Raw genomic sequence first — 18087 nt, 5'->3', positions numbered from 1 at the left:
ATTTATTTTGTTTGTACAAAATAAAAAAATAATTTTTAACGATACAATAGTCTTCGTTAGGCTTAACATCGACGAAAATTCAACTCGAAGCGACACGCAACGGAGAGAAATTTCAACATGGGATAAATTAATATATTTTTTCGTACATGATTCGTTATCCGAAAAATAAGTTATCCGAACCACCCCAGTCCCCAATTGATTCGGATAAACGACGCTCTACTGTATTAAAATATTCGTTTTAATCAGAACGATGACATACAAAACCATAAAATTTTCTCAGGAAACACATGTTAACAAAGTGTTTTATTTCAGCAATTTTGTGTAAATTAGAATATTCTAAAGGAGAATTTAAATATTGGGTTTAAAAATTTTAAAAATATTTTCCGCGTTATATAATTTACAAACACCTGTCTTATAATTAGCGTGCTGTGTTTTGTTACACATTCTTTGTTTAGTTTTATACGTGACTCATTTTTGCCACCAATATTTTACGTATAAAAGTGAGTTGAAAATTGTAGAACCGATCATATTACTTTGATTTCGTCTAGAGAACTTCAAACCACAAAGAGATGAATAAGTTGTACGTTTTCTCTATTGTCGGTAAGTATTGTCTCATTTAATGTTAATTGTTAAAGATGCAGTTATTGCTTTTCCATTAAAATACTATAATTGTATTACTGACAGTCTTAGGCTTCATTTTGTTTGCGGTCATCAAAGGAGAGAGTTTGGTAAGTGTACAATTTATTAATATTCTGAAGGAAGAATGCTGAAGAATATCTGTCCATCAAAGTCTTAAAGATCTCAAAAGGTTACTCTATTGTAAAAATTTCAGAAGAGTTTTTTGTATTTTAGCGTTAATACCTTATTATTTTTCATTTTTCAGTCCGAAACTCACGAAAATTCAAATAAAGTTGATGGATTAGATGATGTAAGGCAATCTAATATAGTTGACGTTATCGAAATAGGAAATGGTGAAAGTAGTAGTATGTCTCTATCCACACCCGATTCATCAAGTACATCATCAAGTACATCCACATCCGATTCATCAAGTACATCCACACCCGATTCATCAAGTACATCCACATCCGATTCATCAAGTAGTACATCCACACTCGATTCATCAAGTACATCCACACCCGATTCATCAAGTACATCCACATCCGAACCATCAACCACATCCACACCTCATCCATCAACCATATCCACACCTCATCCATCAACCATATCCACACCTCATCCATCAACCATATCCACACCTCATCCATCAACCATATCCACACCTCATCCATCAACTACATCCACAAGTAATTCTTCTAGGATGTTAGAAGAAAATTAATTTTTCAAGAGTCATGTCAAAGAGATGAAAGACGATAGTATGATGACCACAAAAATATATCTCCGAGAAATACCTTTTATAATTTTTAAAATTACAAACGGAAAATGTAATTAATTGTAATAAATTAAACTTTATGGTAAAATGAGATTTGTGTTTGCTCGTTTTCTTTATTATCCTATTTTCATATTGTTATTGGCAGCTGGTTTCACTTTCCTGATTTCATTTGTTGTTAGGAAGGTTTTTTACAATATAAATTTNCTCTTTAGTCAATATTGCCAGATACTAGATTTCGAATACTTAGTGAACTTAATGATTATGTTTAGTAATAAATATATTAAATGGATTAAAGTGTGTTAAATTAAGTTTTCAGGAAAAAAACTGATAATTATAATGCGCTGAAATGTGCATTAATGACAGGATAAATAATAACTGCTTACCTGAAAGCTATGAACGTGGTATACGAAATACCAAACACAAAAGGTGTAACAAATGTGTTTTTTTATTTTTAGGTGTTACGAAATTTCTATTGTAAAAAGGATTTTTTAATCGCGAGGTTGCTGCCGAAGTTTTTATCTGTAAAACGTGAACGTGGAGCACCGCTATCTTGTAAGCCGCACTCGATGTTCGACGTTCACGTTTTAGAGATGAAAACTTTGGTAGCAACCTCGCTAATGACAAATGAAAAGAGGAAAGTGAAAAGAACGATCGAATATAGATGTTAAAAATTAATGGGGGTAATAGCAATTTCGTTTATTACAGATTTTAATTTCTGACAAATAATTACGAATTTTGAGTTATTTTTTCGTTTGTATATTTGAAGAATAAAAAGAAGACTTTATTTCTGAAAGATTTATTCTATACGGTTTTTTACATCGTAGTACATATTTTATTTCTTTAATATGCGTCATAAACAAATGAATTCTCTTTATCTGTTAAAGAAGCTTCAGTCTTGGATATAATTGTCGAGCCTAGAGCTGAGTCATGATGATCCCGGTACTGAACCAGATGAAGAGTCTGGTGCTGAGAACTTCTGTTTACTGAATGATTTGTATGTTTGAACAGTGAAGCCATCTACAACCTTATTAATCATATTTGAAGTTCAAAGTGTCCACTACTCGTGCAGTGTCCACTACCGGTGCGTTTACCTTAATTGTTACACGTTACGTGTATAATATTCCATATACCTTCTTTGTATAACATCTGTTCTTTTATCTATTGAACTGAAACTAAGTTTTATATAACAGAGACATTGTTCATAAAAAGACCCCCAAGATTCTTACATTTTTGGGACTTTGAAACCTCGAGAAATGCAGAAAATTTCGAGGTTTTTTTGTATGTATAGATGTTAACGTCTGTGTAGAGAGTGCGATTATGTTCACCCTCTTTGAAGCTTAATAAGCCCTGTGCTTTTTGTCGAAATTTTCTGAAATTCTGCAGGAAAGTTTATGTATTAGGAGACTCGATGATATTAAATTTTGATGGTTAAAGTCGAGGGGGTGGAAGATAAAGGGGTCGTGCGTATCTCCAGTAGGGTCAGACTTAATGACGATTTTACTCGTTATTAGCATTTACAAGTTTTTATAAATCCCGTCTCTACTCTCAAAATTAAGCGTTTTGCTATTTTATAATAATTAAAAATATAAAAAATTTAATAATAAACTTTCATAACAGATAGCGCCACACACGAAGTTTTAAATGTTGCTGGGAAAGCTAAGCAACTTGTTCCTGAATGTTTTCAGTGAATAATTTCTGAAGATAAATTCTAAAGGGCTAACACTTTTGTTTTACTTCTAATAAATATCATTGATTCTTTCTTACCTCTACAATGCTTAGTCAATGCCTACAATGTTTTTAAATGATTTATTTTTAAATATTTTATTTTACAAGAATTATGTAAATCGATGCCAATTAAAAAAATAAGCCTAAACAATAAAGTTGCAGCAATACAAAAGAAAGATAAAAACAAAAAAACCCATCTAAAACACATCGATAATATAAAAATCCAGCGACGAGTTGCGTAACTTTTCCGGCGAAAACATTTAAAAATTACGTGTGGCGCCATCTGTTATGATATTAAGGGGTTTGTTATGAGGTTAAGAGGTCTATTAGGTAGTCTGATAATTTGCATTCTCTCTACCCTCCTCGAGTTCTGTAGTCTGTTTGTTTAGTTTAGGTATGGCAACGCAACACTGGCGATCTGCCTAGTGGGATGCCTTCCGGGAGGTCTTTTTAAGGGAAACTGGCCCTTATTTAGGCGTTACAGACGTGGAAAACTCCACGTAGCTAGCCCATCCGAGCGAGGAGCAAACTCACAACCGAACTCCCAGTGTTCAGTGAAAGAAGACCGCTTGGCTACTGGGGGAGCCTCGAGTTCCGTAGTCGAAAATTTAATAGAATAAATGCCCCTTATGTACTATACAAGTTGGCATGTCAAGTTTCGTTTCTTAATCTTTACACCATGCTGAGGTATTAAGTAAATTAGATTCCAACACGCAAGCACGCCACGCCCATGGAATGTTTACCAATTTTATTTTATTTTTTCTGGATTCAGGGGTCTCAACACGTGGAAATTTGCAAAAAATCAAATTTGACACGATTACAATACTTTCTCGAGTTAGCTACATAAGAACCGGGAAAGTGAAATTTATGTATTGAAAATATGAAAAATACATCTGTAACATTGATGTGAGAAGCCGGGGGATCAATTAATATCGGTTTAAACTCCTTTTAAGAATCCAATGTAAGAACGTAAGATCTTACGTCCGATTCTTTTTCTGACACTAGTTAAGAAATAACGTTCCCGCGTTACTATCTACTTATAAGAGAGAGAGTTTAGCATTGTAAGTACAATACTTCGTAACAATAACTCAATGTTTCTTAATCCGTTCATATGATGTCGGCAAGACGATCGTGGATCTCTTTACAGTTGTTTCGGTAGTCAAGATGGCACATATCCGGGGAACGAAGAGACTAAGACCTAGTGTCACTAGTCACAATGTAAAAGACACTTCTTGGTGAATCGCCCCAAAGATCGGGTGCGCGGTCGTTATATCTCCATCAAGTGTGGGAATTAGATCCGGTGACCTTATGTGTTCCAGTGATGACACTTCAAATGTGTCATCGAGGGGCCCAGTTAGGGCGGAGAGAATCTGACTTGTTGTCAGATTCACACCAAGAAATTGCTTAAATTTCGACTTTCTCATGCGTCAACAATTGATAAATATCGTAATTCTTCTAAAACTTTTCTCTCACGCTGTACTTAATTAATTACTTAACTCAAAGATTTCACATTGATATTACTGTAGGGAATTTTTCGATAAAATTCCAGAGTTTGGGGAAATTTTGCAGACATATAATAAATAAGTGACTCTATGTATCTGGCATAAGTGACTCTATGTATCCTCTTTAGTCAATATTGCCAGATACTAGATTTCGAATACTTAGTGAACTTAATGATTATGTTTAGTAATAAATATATTAAATGGATTAAAGTGTGTTAAATTAAGTTTTCAGGAAAAAAACTGATAATTATAATGCGCTGAAATGTGCATTAATGACAGGATAAATAATAACTGCTTACCTGAAAGCTATGAAGGTGGTATACGAAATACCAAACACAAAAGGTGTAACAAATGTGTTTTTTTATTTTTAGGTGTTACGAAATTTCTATTGTAAAAAGGATTTTTTAATCGCGAGGTTGCTGCCGAAGTTTTTATCTGTAAAACGTGAACGTGGAGCACCGCTATCTTGTAAGCCGCACTCGATGTTCGACGTTCACGTTTTAGAGATGAAAACTTTGGTAGCAACCTCGCTAATGACAAATGAAAAGAGGAAAGTGAAAAGAACGATCGAATATAGATGTTAAAAATTAATGGGGGTAATAGCAATTTCGTTTATTACAGATTTTAATTTCTGACAAATAATTACGAATTTTGAGTTATTTTTTCGTTTGTATATTTGAAGAATAAAAAGAAGACTTTATTTCTGAAAGATTTATTCTATACGGTTTTTTACATCGTAGTACATATTTTATTTCTTTAATATGCGTCATAAACAAATGAATTCTCTTTATCTGTTAAAGAAACTTCAGTCTTGGATATAATTGTCGAGCCTAGAGCTGAGTCATGATGATCCCGGTACTGAACCAGATGAAGAGTCTGGTGCTGAATCAGATGAGGATCCTGGTGCTGAATCAGGTGCTGATCCTGATGCTGATCCTGATGGTGAGCCTGGTACTAAATCAGATGCTGATCCTGATGATGAGCCTGGTAATAAATCAGATGCTGATCCAGATGCTGATCCNTTTTTCATATTTATCGTTTTAGATTTAATTTTTATAGAATAAATTTTAATTAACAAAATAAAATGAAGGAAAAGTATGACGGGTAATTGTATGCATGTAACTATCTACATTACTTTGTTTACATTGGACATTCAAATTCCTTCTAAATAAATTTCGCTACTAACAACTTTCAGGGTTTGAATATAATTCAAACCCTGAAAGTTGTTATATAAACAAACATATACTGACCCCCAATATATAAACAAACATATACTGATCGTCATTAAGTCCTACCTTACTCGAGATGTGACACACGACCCGCTTCATCTCCACACCCCCTCGACCTTTAACCACCAAAATTTAACAGCATCAATCACCCTAATTCACAAACCTCCCTGCAAAATTTCAGAAATTTTCGACAAAAGACACAGGAATTATTAAGAGTTTTCTGGTATGTATGGATTATTAAGAGTTTTCTGTATGTACAGGATTATTAAGAGTTTTCTGTATGTATGGATGTTTGTGTGATGGGCAACGTGTTTGTTCACGTTGCCCATCACACAAACATCCGTACATACAGAAAAAATCCCGGAATTTTTTTGCATTTCTCGACGTTTGAAGATCCTCCGAGTCCACAAATGTAAAAATCTTGAAGGGTCGTTTTTCGATATTTTCCCCTCTCATATATTTTAATAACAGAATCGAGAAAGCGAAAAACAATGCATTGGGAGGGAGACAATTTACTGGTACATCTCAGAATGTTTCCTTCAGAATATTAATAACTTTTACACTTACCAAACTCGCTCCTTTGATGATCACAAGGAAAATGAAGCCTACAATAAGGATTATCGTTAGTAATTCAATTAAAATACTTTGATAATTATTAACATATACAGTATTATTTATTTATCATGATTTTAACTTAATGGGTAAATTATCAACAACAGATAATCATTTGACCATCATTATTTGTGTAAGAACTCTAATCAAGAAAGCATACAAACAGGATAAGTACGTAAATGTTCACGAAGATGCACCTACCAATTTGAAAACAATCCAGTAACGAGTTGCTTAACTTTTCCGGCAGCATTTAAAGCTGCGTGTGTTGCGTCATCTGTTATAATACTTTATTTTAGAAACTTTTATAATTTTAATTATTATAAAATGCCAAACAGCTTAATTTTGAGGGTAGATATGGGTTTTATAAAAAATTGTAAATGCTAATAACAAGTAAAATCGTCATTAAGTTCTACCCTACTCCAGATATGGCACACAACCCTCTTCATCTCCACACTCCCTTTGACCTTTAACTACCAAAATTTAACAGAATCAATTTCTCTAATTCACAAACTTCTCTGCAAAATTTCAGAAATTTTCGACATAAACAACGGGAGTTATCAAGCTTCAAACAGGGTGAAGAAAATCGTGACTCTTACACAGACAGTTGTCATTGCATAAATGTTGTTGGTTTTACCCATGAACAAAAGTAAACGTTATGTTCGTGTAAGATGTGTGTTTACCCTGCAACCTACCGACGAAATTCTCCATTTTGTAACGTTTAAAAATTTTCCAAACATGTATCAACATTTTCCCTAATTGCAACTGAAAACTTCGTAAATTTATTTTTAGGTGTTACGAAATTTCTATTGTAAAAAGGATTTTTTAATCGCGAGGTTGCTGCCGAAGTTTTTATCTGTAAAACGTGAACGTGGAACGTCGAGCACCGCTATCTTGTAAGCCGCACTCGATGTTCNATTGCAACTGAAAACTTCGTAAATTTAATTACAACAGTTTAATCCTATTAAATTAATACAGTTCAGTGTGTAAAATTCTTCTAATCATTCCATTATTCTTTAATTTTACGGTTATACATAATGAAGTTAAACCTACTTAACATCTGCTGAATGTTAAACAAGGTTTTTCATCTAATTTTGCGAAGCTGATGCTGATTCATCAATATCTGATAGCGCTCCAAAATTCTGTAATGTCTGTTTTTATCCATTGTTTGTTATTTTGCATGAAATTTCCCTAGAACTATACATGTCCAGTTTTATTTTTAAATTTCATAGCCTCTGAAATTTCTAGAATTTGAAATTATTCACATAAAAAATACCTTTAAACATTCTTAGATTACTTTTTACTACCAAATTTCCCGGAAAACTTGAAAATTCCTAAATTTAGGGGAAAAATCGATTAATTAATCGATTATGTAATCGATTAATTAATTAATTAAACACAATTAATCAANGCTGATCCTGATGATGAGCCTGGTACTAAATCAGATGCTGATCCTGATGATGAGCCTGGTAATAAATCAGATGCTGATCCTGATGGTGAGCCTGGTACTAAATCAGATGCTGATCCTGATGCTGAATCGGCTGATGATCCTGGTGCTGAGTTAGATGCTGATCCTGGTGCAGAATCGGATGAGGAGCCTGGTGCTGAGTCAGGTATATCTATATTTCCAGCATTCTCAGACTGTTGTGTAGATGCAATGCTCCTCATTTTAGCAACGTGTCTTAATACACGTAATCCATTAGGTTTATTTGAATTTTCAGGTCGAGTTTCAGACTGAAACAAAATGAAAAAGTAATAAAGTATTAATTCTAAAATTAAACATTTCTGAAATAAATAAAACAAAAAAAAAAACGTCTAATAATTTGAATACTTTTATGTTTTAAGACTTCAAAAAGGTTACGAAATATAAAATTATTTACAAATATATAGTCTATATTTATCACTTAACTTATAAGTTCTGTGGTTTTTAAACCTTATAAAAATTAGTTTTAAATATGCGAAACTCTCTCTCTCTATATATATATATATAAGCATGCTAACATTAAAAAATAAAATTATATTAAACAATAATCATTTAATACTCTTAAGAAAAGAACGTGACTGACAGGCATATCTCAGAATGTTTCCTTCAGAATATTAATAACTTTTACACTTACCAAACTCGCTCCTTTGATGATCACAAGGAAAATGAAGCCTACAATAAGGATTATCGTTAGTAATTCAATTAAAATACTTTGATAATTATTAACATATACAGTATTATTTATTTATCATGATTTTAACTTAATGGGTAAATTATCAATAACAGATAATCATTTGACCATCATTATTTGTGTAAGAACTCTAATCAAGAAAGCATACAAACAGGATAAGTACGTAAATGTTCACGAAGATGCACCTACCAATTTGAAAACAATCCAGTAACGAGTTGCTTAACTTTTCCGGCAGCATTTAAAACTGCGTGTTTTGCGTCATCTGTTATAATACTTTATTTTAAAAACTTTTATATTTTTAATTATTATAAAATGGCAAATAGCTTAATTTTGAGGGTAGGTATGGGTTTTTATAAAAAATTGTAAATGCTAATAACAAGTAAAATCGTCCTTAAGTCCTATCCTACTCGAGATATGGCACACAACCCTCTTCATCTCCACACTCCCTCTACCTTTAACTACCAAAATTTAACAGCATCAATTTCTCTCATTCACAAACTTCTCTGCAAAATTTCAGAAAATTTCGACAAAAACAACGGGAGTTATTAAGCTTCAAACAGGGTGAAGAAAATCGTGACTCCCACTCAGACACTTGTTCTTGCATAAACGCTGTTCGTTTTACCCATGAACAAAAGTAAACGTTATGTTCGTGTAAGATGTGTGTTTACCCTGCAACCTACCGACGAAATTCTCCATTTTGTAACGTTTAAAAATTTTCCAAACATGTATCAACATTTTCCCTAATTGCAACTGAAAACTTCGTAAATTTAATTACAACAGTTTAATCCTATTAAATTAATACAGTTCAGTGTGTAAAATTCTTCTAATCATTCCATTATTCTTTAATTTTACGGTTATACATAATGAAGTTAAACCTACTTAACATCTGCTGAATGTTAAACAAGGTTTTTCATCTAATTTTGCGAAGCTGATGCTGATTCATCAATATCTGATAGCGCTCCAAAATTCTGTAATGTCTGTTTTTATCCATTGTTTGTTATTTTGCATGAAATTTCCCTAGAACTATACATGTCCAGTTTTATTTTTAAATTTCATAGCCTCTGAAATTTCTAGAATTTGAAATTATTCACATAAAAAATACCTTTAAACATTTTTAGATTACTTTTTACTACCAAATTTCCCGGAAAACTTGAAAATTCCTAAATTTAGGGGAAAAATCGATTAATTAATCGATTAATTTCGTTTATGTTTAATTTCGTTTTTCGTTATTAATTAATCGATTACATAATCGATTAATTAATTAATTAAACACAATTAATCAATTACATAATCGATTAATTGGAAATAGATTTCGATTATATTCGATTATAGATAGCGATTATATAATAAATTAATTGTTGGAAATCGATTGCCAATAATTAATCGATTATATATAATCGATTAATTATTGAAAATTGAATAATTTTCTGTTTTAAAAATATATAATGAAAAATCTTATTGTTAAAAACGCAACTAAAGTATTTTTAATTAAAAACGAATAAATTTAATTGCATTTTTAACATTAACTCCAGCAATAATATTAAGTCTATGAGACAATACGTACCAACAATAGTATAAGTATGTAACTTGTTCATTTCTTTTGAGGTGTGTTGTTCTCTAGACGAAGTCGAGGTGAAGTGATATTTTCTGCAATTTGAACCTACTTTTATAACAGAAGTTATTGAATGCAAAAGTGAGCCACGTGTAATACTAAACAGAGAATATGTGACAAAACGCAGCATGTTAATTAATCGTAAAACGCACGTTGTTTGTTAATAATTAATGCAATATTTTTAATTTCCCAGACAACCTTAAGATTATTTTCGTCATTTCCAATATATCAAATTATTTATAATTATAAGTTAATCAATAATTTGTATTTTTTTTTAATGAAACCGTGTCCTTTTCGTATTGTTAACTTGTTAAACACTAACTTTATAGTGTATTTTGAAGACACGTAGCAAGTTTTCATCGTTTATCTTTTATTTAGTTTAGTTAAACGATGAAAATTTGCCACGTGTCTTCAAAATAAACTATAAAGACAGTGTTTAACAAGTCAATTATTAACTGATGCTCTCATTTACATATAATTTCTGCTCGTTGAAATTAATAAATAACAATTAAATTACAGCAATAATTAATTGTTGAGCAATCTCATGGAATTATTTTCATGCAAAATATATATAATTCTTTAAACTTTAAAAAAAAAACACTTTCTTCTATATTTAGGTAACAAGCTTGTAAAATACTATTAAAAATTGCAGCCCGGCATTGTGACAATGTCACAATAACTATACCGGTTTTATATTAAATTTTAAATAATAAAAATTTTAAATTAATTTAATAATTATTCTTTATTGTGATAAACTGTAATTATTGTTAACCTCAATTGAGACACGTTCGATTGGAAACGAAGCTTGTGTGTCGTCATCTTTTGAAATCCATGACATATTTTATCTCGTGTGTAATGTAACACAGCTTTTATTTTTCATATTTATCGTTTTAGATTTAATTTTTATAGAATAAATTTTAATTAACAAAATAAAATGAAGGAAAAGTATGACGGGTAATTGTATGCATGTAACTATCTACATTACTTTGTTTACATTGGACATTCAAATTCCTTCTAAATAAATTTCGCTACTAACAACTTTCAGGGTTTGAATATAATTCAAACCCTGAAAGTTGTTATATAAACAAACATATACTGACCCCCAATATATAAACAAACATATACTGATCGTCATTAAGTCCTACCTTACTCGAGATGTGACACACGACCCGCTTCATCTCCACACCCCCTCGACCTTTAACCACCAAAATTTAACAGCATCAATCACCCTAATTCACAAACCTCCCTGCAAAATTTCAGAAATTTTCGACAAAAGACACAGGAATTATTAAGAGTTTTCTGGTATGTATGGATTATTAAGAGTTTTCTGTATGTACAGGATTATTAAGAGTTTTCTGTATGTATGGATGTTTGTGTGATGGGCAACGTGTTTGTTCACGTTGCCCATCACACAAACATCCGTACATACAGAAAAAATCCCGGAATTTTTTTGCATTTCTCGACGTTTGAAGATCCTCCGAGTCCACAAATGTAAAAATCTTGAAGGGTCGTTTTTCGATATTTTCCCCTCTCATATATTTTAATAACAGAATCGAGAAAGCGAAAAACAATGCATTGGGAGGGAGACAATTTACTGGTACAGAATATTGGAAGGGATATGGACCCCTCTGCTTCTTATGGATCGACATTCATGTTAAAGAAGTATGGGTGCTGCAAGAAAAAATTACCAAGTTATGGGTAAAACTAATAATAATATTTATATTATTATTAAAATAATTTGTGCTTTATGTAAAATATACTCGAAACATTCAATTTTAATTTTCATGGATTATTTTACACTTTGCATAAATAAAAATACTCGACGTCCTTCACCTAGTTGTGACGAAACTAGTGATTACTCACGTTTCGTCACAATTAGGACTTCTGTTACTTCTGTAACACTTTTATTATGTAAATGATTTCTTACTTGTCAATTGTTACTTGTCATACCGTTGCTGGTATGACAATGCAAGTAGAAGACATCGTGTCGTGGTATATTAACATAAATATTTTTTGTAAGAAATGTATTTATTGTACTAAGTAATTTTCAACAAAAAGCACAGGAGTTATTAAGCTTCAAACGGTGAAAAAATCGTGCCTGTCCCCCCACATAAACATCTATACATACAGAAAACACCCGAATTTTATTGCATTTCTGGATGTTTCAAGTTGCCCTGAGTCATATGATCTACAGTAAATAAATTTTTTAATCTATGTAAGAGATTTAAAATATATTTCAAAGTAAGTATTGATATATTATTTGTGTGAATTTCTGAATTTCACACCTTCAAAAATGACTGCATAATTTTGATTATTTTCGTGTAAACACGATGAGTTTAGGACCAAACTCACTAAAATATAAATGTTTAACGTTATGTCCGACGTCTGGATCGAGATGTATGTAAAATGAATAGCCTTTTTACATTAAATTAAGTATTCTAATTTTACTAAAGTGAATTCTTTACAGGCATTCCAAATACAGGTTTAACACCTACCGTCAAACTAAGGGTGTGACAGTGATTATCGAGTATTATCTCATCTATCTCCGGAACGATTCCCTTTAATAATACAAGATTTTTCATCACTATACAGACAGCATACATAAATACAGCACGTACATAAAGTATGACTCAATATATTTGAGTTAAAATCATTTTAGACAAGGAGTGCCATTAAATTACTCATTGATTCAATTGAACTGAACTGAGAACTGAGTTTTTGAACTGAGTCATGCCTGTATCGAAGTGGTGTGACCGTTTCGGATGTATTTTACATCCAATTCAGTTTTCTTCCAAAATTTTTGGAGCTGGAATAACAATTAATAATTTTGTTTCCTGCATACTTGCCCTGCGAAAAAGTCTGAAGTGACGTGCTGTTCATGAATATCTTATTGTTGCATATACAGGTGTGTGACATGCCAGGGGGACGCCTTCAGAAAGGCGTTTTTATGGCAAACTGGCATCTATTTATATTTTAGACACGTAAAGAAAGCCCGCAAAACTTCAAGTGTTGGTTAGGCGGGTATTCACGTTAAATACTATTGTTCGGTGTTTTGTCCATTCGGTGATTTGTGTGTCGGTAATATTTGTAAGATGAATTTTAGATGGACATGTCACAAATGGTCAATAATCAATACTTAGCTTATTTGTGGCAAAACTCTGAAAATTCTTTACTTGTCAGAACCTTTAATATCTGGAATAATTGTGTTCATGCTGACTTAATTTTTAACCATGCCCAGTAGCTTCAATAAGTTCGTAATGCCAGGTTGTGCAAATTAGGCAAGGGTACAAACGAGTACGAAGTCTGCAAGTGTGATGTTTTTCTTCATAAACCTAATTATTAAAGACAAACGAATTGCCGAATTATTGGGCTTTGAAGTTTCGGGACCAGCAATCGGTGTTGCGCTTTTGGATTTCATCGTCAAGAGGAATATTGTCATTAAAGTAAGTCAACTCTTATCATTCGTTCTGTTATCAAAATCTCCGAAACAATATCGAAACACTGATTACATGATTGTATGTACAGAGAACGTCCTACATGTTTGTAACTACTTTTACATAAAAAATTCGGAATTTTTCTGTATGTACAGATGCTTGTTTGTGTGTGTGTATGAAAGGGGCACGATATTGTTCACCCATTTTGAAGCTTAATAACTCTTGTACCTCTTATCGAAAATTTCTGAAATTTTGCAGGGAGAACTGCGTGTTATGACGATTGATATTAGTAAATTTTGTTGGTTAAAGGCCGAAGGGGTAGGGAGATAAAGAAGGTCGTGTATTATATCTCGAGTAGGGTAGGTATTAGCATTCACAATTCTTTTATGTATAAAAAGTTTTTTAATTTTACTAAATTGATATTTTATAAGTTACTTCTTTCTTCGCTGATATTCCTTTTCTCTGTTTATAATATAAAAAATTAAACGTTAATATTTTTCTTGTAGTTATGGAATGCCATGTTGAATTTTTTTTCTTTTTTCTCTTAAAAGTGGAGAATATCAAACATGGAGAACGTTGCCCGAAAGGTGGATTGTTGAGAAATTATTAGCAATATTTTATCTAGCAATTTACCGATATTAAAGAATATACAGCCATGTATAATAGCATCCAATTTGTGTTTTCTTCACTTGAACACTGTTTTTGAGGATGTACATTTTTAGTGCCTGTGCTACTCATGAGGCAGAATGGAAAGGGACAAACTGAAAAGTTTTTCACTTTACTCCGGCTTGTTTGCATTTTGTTTCTGCCTATTATCGAGGCTATTACAAGCATAAACTTTAGCTCATAAACAAGTTTTCTGGGCGTAAGTTGAAATTAATTTTGAACAAATGTATCAACATTGATAATTACATAAGTTAGTGCATGTAAGACTTTTCAATAGTTTTATTTTTTTCTGCTGGATTAGCTAACAATTTGTACGTAGATACAAGAGAAAGGCTATCATCGGAGTCGTCCATGTTTGGAGAAATCAGAAATGTTCCAAATGATGTCCCATTTTTCACCTAGTTGTATCTATAACTGTGATGAGATTGCATCAGCACAGTCCTGAGTAAGGATTCTAATGTTTTGTCAATGAAAGGGAAAAAACAAGTGGAGATATTAGCATCAGCTGAACGTGGCATCTTCATCACACAGAAATCTGCTTCAGTGCCTCATAAAATTTTATACCACTTTTACTTGTATTTCCTCAAGCCAGGACAAGTTAATGTTTCATGACAGATAGCACATGAAAGAGGATAGGAGAAATCTCAAGAAATTCATTGCAATTGTTTTTCAGAGGATGAGTCTGAAATCAAAATTTGGGTCAAAAACCAATTACAACTTACGGGAGTTTGACCAATTCAGACACTAAAAGATAGGCTGTCATGCCCGGATTTAATGCTATCGTACTTATTGTTTATACGCAAGGTTGTAGCATTTAAATAGTAATATCGTTAAGAAATGTTTTACTACAAGATATCAGTTCTAATGGCTTTATAGCCTAGGCAGAAGACCTTCCCGTGTCTCCAGGATTTAATGAATTCGAACTTTTCATTTTTCAACTCGTCATTGGTCGTAATATCAATATAACAATTAACAAACAACACTGCAATAATAATACCCACGTAACAACAAACAGAAACAATCAATCGGAAAAATTCCACCGGCTTTCCTTTACTCTTATATAAAAGTGAAATTTTATTTAAACGAGCAGATTGAAAAAAAATGGCGAGAAGGGATGATAGAATCTCGGTAGGCTTCATTTATTTAACTCTAATTTTGCGATTATTTATATCAGTGATATTTAAATCGGGCACTCAAAACTGCTGATTTATTATTTACGTATAAATTTTCACTATTATTTTCTTTCCGAAGGATGTGTTAATTCAAGAAATAGATGAGGGACAACGATGTTTAGACTGCAAAAACAACTGCGTAGGATTCAAACCTCATCCATGGAGGTCAGTATTCTTGTTACCGCAATGTAATTATACAGATTATGTTGTCAATAATAATTTCTTTAACAGAACTATCTGCGATAACTGTAAATGCGAACGCGAATGTCATGATATTTACCATAATGACATTGTCAACGTCCGAGATAGAATAGGACTGAAAGATCCAAGACAATTGAACAAGTCATCATTTAAACGGAATGCTTTGGAAGAAGGATACGCCTGGATACCACCCGATTTATCTAATGATAAAGTACATTTTTTATAAGCTACATTATTAGCTAATTTATAAATCCAAGAATCATTAAACATCTACATTTCTAGATACAAGAATACTTCGCTCAGATCCCATCTGAAAAAGTGCCTTTGCTCGGAACTCCAGGGGAGAAACATCGTGAAAAACAACTCATCGTTCAACTACCCAAACAAGATTTTTCTTCGCGTTATTGTAAGTTTTTAGGAAAGGAATATCAACAGCAATATGCAGATTTCATTAACGAACGACAGAGAACTGCACTCGATATTGGTTATGTCAAAAGCATTTTGGAGCAGACATACGTGAGAATCAACAACACATTGTGTATTTATTTTAGAATCTTTTTTTATTTTTCTAATATAAAAAAAATGATTATTTTTAAAGGAATGTTATCAATGCAAAGGACGTATGATTCATGGAGATATAGCAGTGGTTGTTCCTAGATTAGGTGAGAGATATCCATTCCATCCGGCTTGTTTCGCCTGTTCTGTTTGTAAAGAGCTGCTGGTGGATTTGGCTTGCTGCGTAAAAGATAGAATGATATATTGCGAACGTCATTACGCGGAACAGATCCGATCCAGATGTGCAGCATGCGATGAGGTTATAGATCTTTCTAAGATTGTCCATGAATTCGGAATATCAAAATAATTTTTTCTCATTAAATTTCAGTTAATCTTTGCCGGAGAGTACACCAAAGCAATGTCGAAAGATTGGCACGCTACTCACTTCTGCTGCTGGAAATGTGAGGATTCTCTGACTGGACAACGGTACGTATTGCGTGACGAGCATCCCTTTTGCATTCGTTGCTACGAGAGATTGTTCTCCAACACCTGTGACGAGTGTGGACGCTCCATAGGTGTAGATTCCAAGGTAAAATTATTGCAAATTTTTATTTATATTTTCTTCCATACGTTTGCAATTAAAAGCCAAAACGTTTTTCTTTCAGGATCTTTCTTACAAGGATAAACACTGGCACGAAGCTTGTTTTTTATGTAGCAAGTGCCATACTTCATTGATAAACAAACCATTCGCTTCAAAAGCTGATAAAGTTTATTGCACGAGTTGTTACGACGCTGCTTTTGCTACCAGATGCGATGGATGTAAAGAAATATTTCGTGCAGGTAAAAATATTGCTAACTTAGTGCCATTATTAACATCATTAGACTCATGAAATTTCATCTTTCTTGCAGGTACTAAAAAGATGGAGTATAAGGGCAAACAGTGGCACGAGAAATGTTTCTGTTGCGTCGTCTGCACAAATCCTATTGGAAGTAAGAGTTTTATCCCTAGAGATAATGATATATATTGCACCACATGCTACGAGCAGAAGTTTTCTACTCGTTGCACCAAATGCAACCAAATAATAACAACGGGTGGTGTGACATATCGCAACGAACCGTGGCATCGGGAATGTTTCTGTTGCGTAAATTGTCAAACGTGTCTGGCTGGAGAACGCTTTACTTCTAAAGAAGAGAAGCCATATTGTGCCGAATGTTATGGAGAATTATTTGCCAAGAGATGCCACGCTTGCAACAGACCTATCACAGGTCGGTTTCTGGAATTCGTGTTAGTATATTAATAATCATAATTATTGTAACTGAAATTTAAAATCTAATTACCTTTTAGGCATCGGAGGAACACGATTTATAACTTTTGAAAATCGAAACTGGCACAACGATTGTTTTATGTGCGGCATGTGTAAAAGATCGCTGGTTGGAAAGGGATTCGTCACCGATGGATCTGACATTTTATGTCCCGAATGCGCCACACGAAAGTTGTCCCTATGAATTACTTATATAATAAATAATTTAACAAAAGTTATAGAAAAAAAGAAAAGATATCAGAAAATCGATTTTCTAAATTTAATTTATTTTGGTTAAACAAAATTTTTCGACGATTCTCCTTTAGTTTGTAACCGATAAAATTCTTCTTAATGATCTTGCAAAAGTAAAAAAAAATTATTAAAAAAATAAATAAATTACAAAATTTAGCAATGGATAAATTGTTTTTGTTTTGCTTTTTATTATATAATTTAAAAACACACCTTTTTTTATAGCTAAATATACAATATAACAAAGGATCTTAGATATTATAAATTTTATTTTATGTTTATTAGTGCAGTTACGAATGCCACGAACCTACGAGTGGCCGAGTGGATA

General features: G+C 32.5%; 3 protein-coding genes across 3 annotated transcripts; all 3 read left to right on the top strand.

The window, feature by feature from the left end:
- Positions 1-563: 563 nt before the first annotated feature.
- LOC111624256 (cell wall integrity and stress response component 1-like) lies at positions 564-1476 on the top strand. Its single transcript, XM_023367066.1, has 4 exons — positions 564-600; positions 685-728; positions 884-1202; positions 1275-1476. The coding sequence occupies exons 1-4, from the start codon at positions 570-572 to the stop codon at positions 1334-1336; spliced, it is 456 nt and encodes a 151-aa protein (XP_023222834.1). The 5' UTR covers positions 564-569; the 3' UTR covers positions 1337-1476.
- A 3718-nt stretch (positions 1477-5194) lies between these two features.
- On the top strand, positions 5195-8840 carry LOC111624288 (clumping factor B-like). The gene is made up of 4 exons (XM_023367099.1): positions 5195-5213; positions 5452-5604; positions 7901-8068; positions 8725-8840. The coding sequence occupies exons 1-4, from the start codon at positions 5195-5197 to the stop codon at positions 8838-8840; spliced, it is 456 nt and encodes a 151-aa protein (XP_023222867.1).
- Positions 8841-15301: 6461 nt separating this feature from the next.
- Positions 15302-17920, top strand: LOC111624296 (prickle planar cell polarity protein 3-A-like). The gene is made up of 9 exons (XM_023367107.1): positions 15302-15469; positions 15593-15678; positions 15745-15925; positions 15997-16230; positions 16313-16528; positions 16598-16798; positions 16875-17049; positions 17119-17475; positions 17555-17920. Exons 1-9 carry the CDS (start codon positions 15443-15445, stop codon positions 17713-17715), a joined length of 1638 nt encoding a protein of 545 aa, XP_023222875.1. The 5' UTR covers positions 15302-15442; the 3' UTR covers positions 17716-17920.
- The last annotated feature ends 167 nt before the right edge of the window (positions 17921-18087 follow it).

This window comes from Centruroides sculpturatus, unplaced genomic scaffold (assembly GCF_000671375.1).
Source record: "Centruroides sculpturatus isolate CEXI.00-Female unplaced genomic scaffold, Cexi_2.0 scaffold242, whole genome shotgun sequence".
NCBI lineage: Eukaryota > Metazoa > Arthropoda > Arachnida > Scorpiones > Buthidae > Centruroides > Centruroides sculpturatus.
This window is presented reverse-complemented; position numbering and strand designations above follow the sequence as displayed.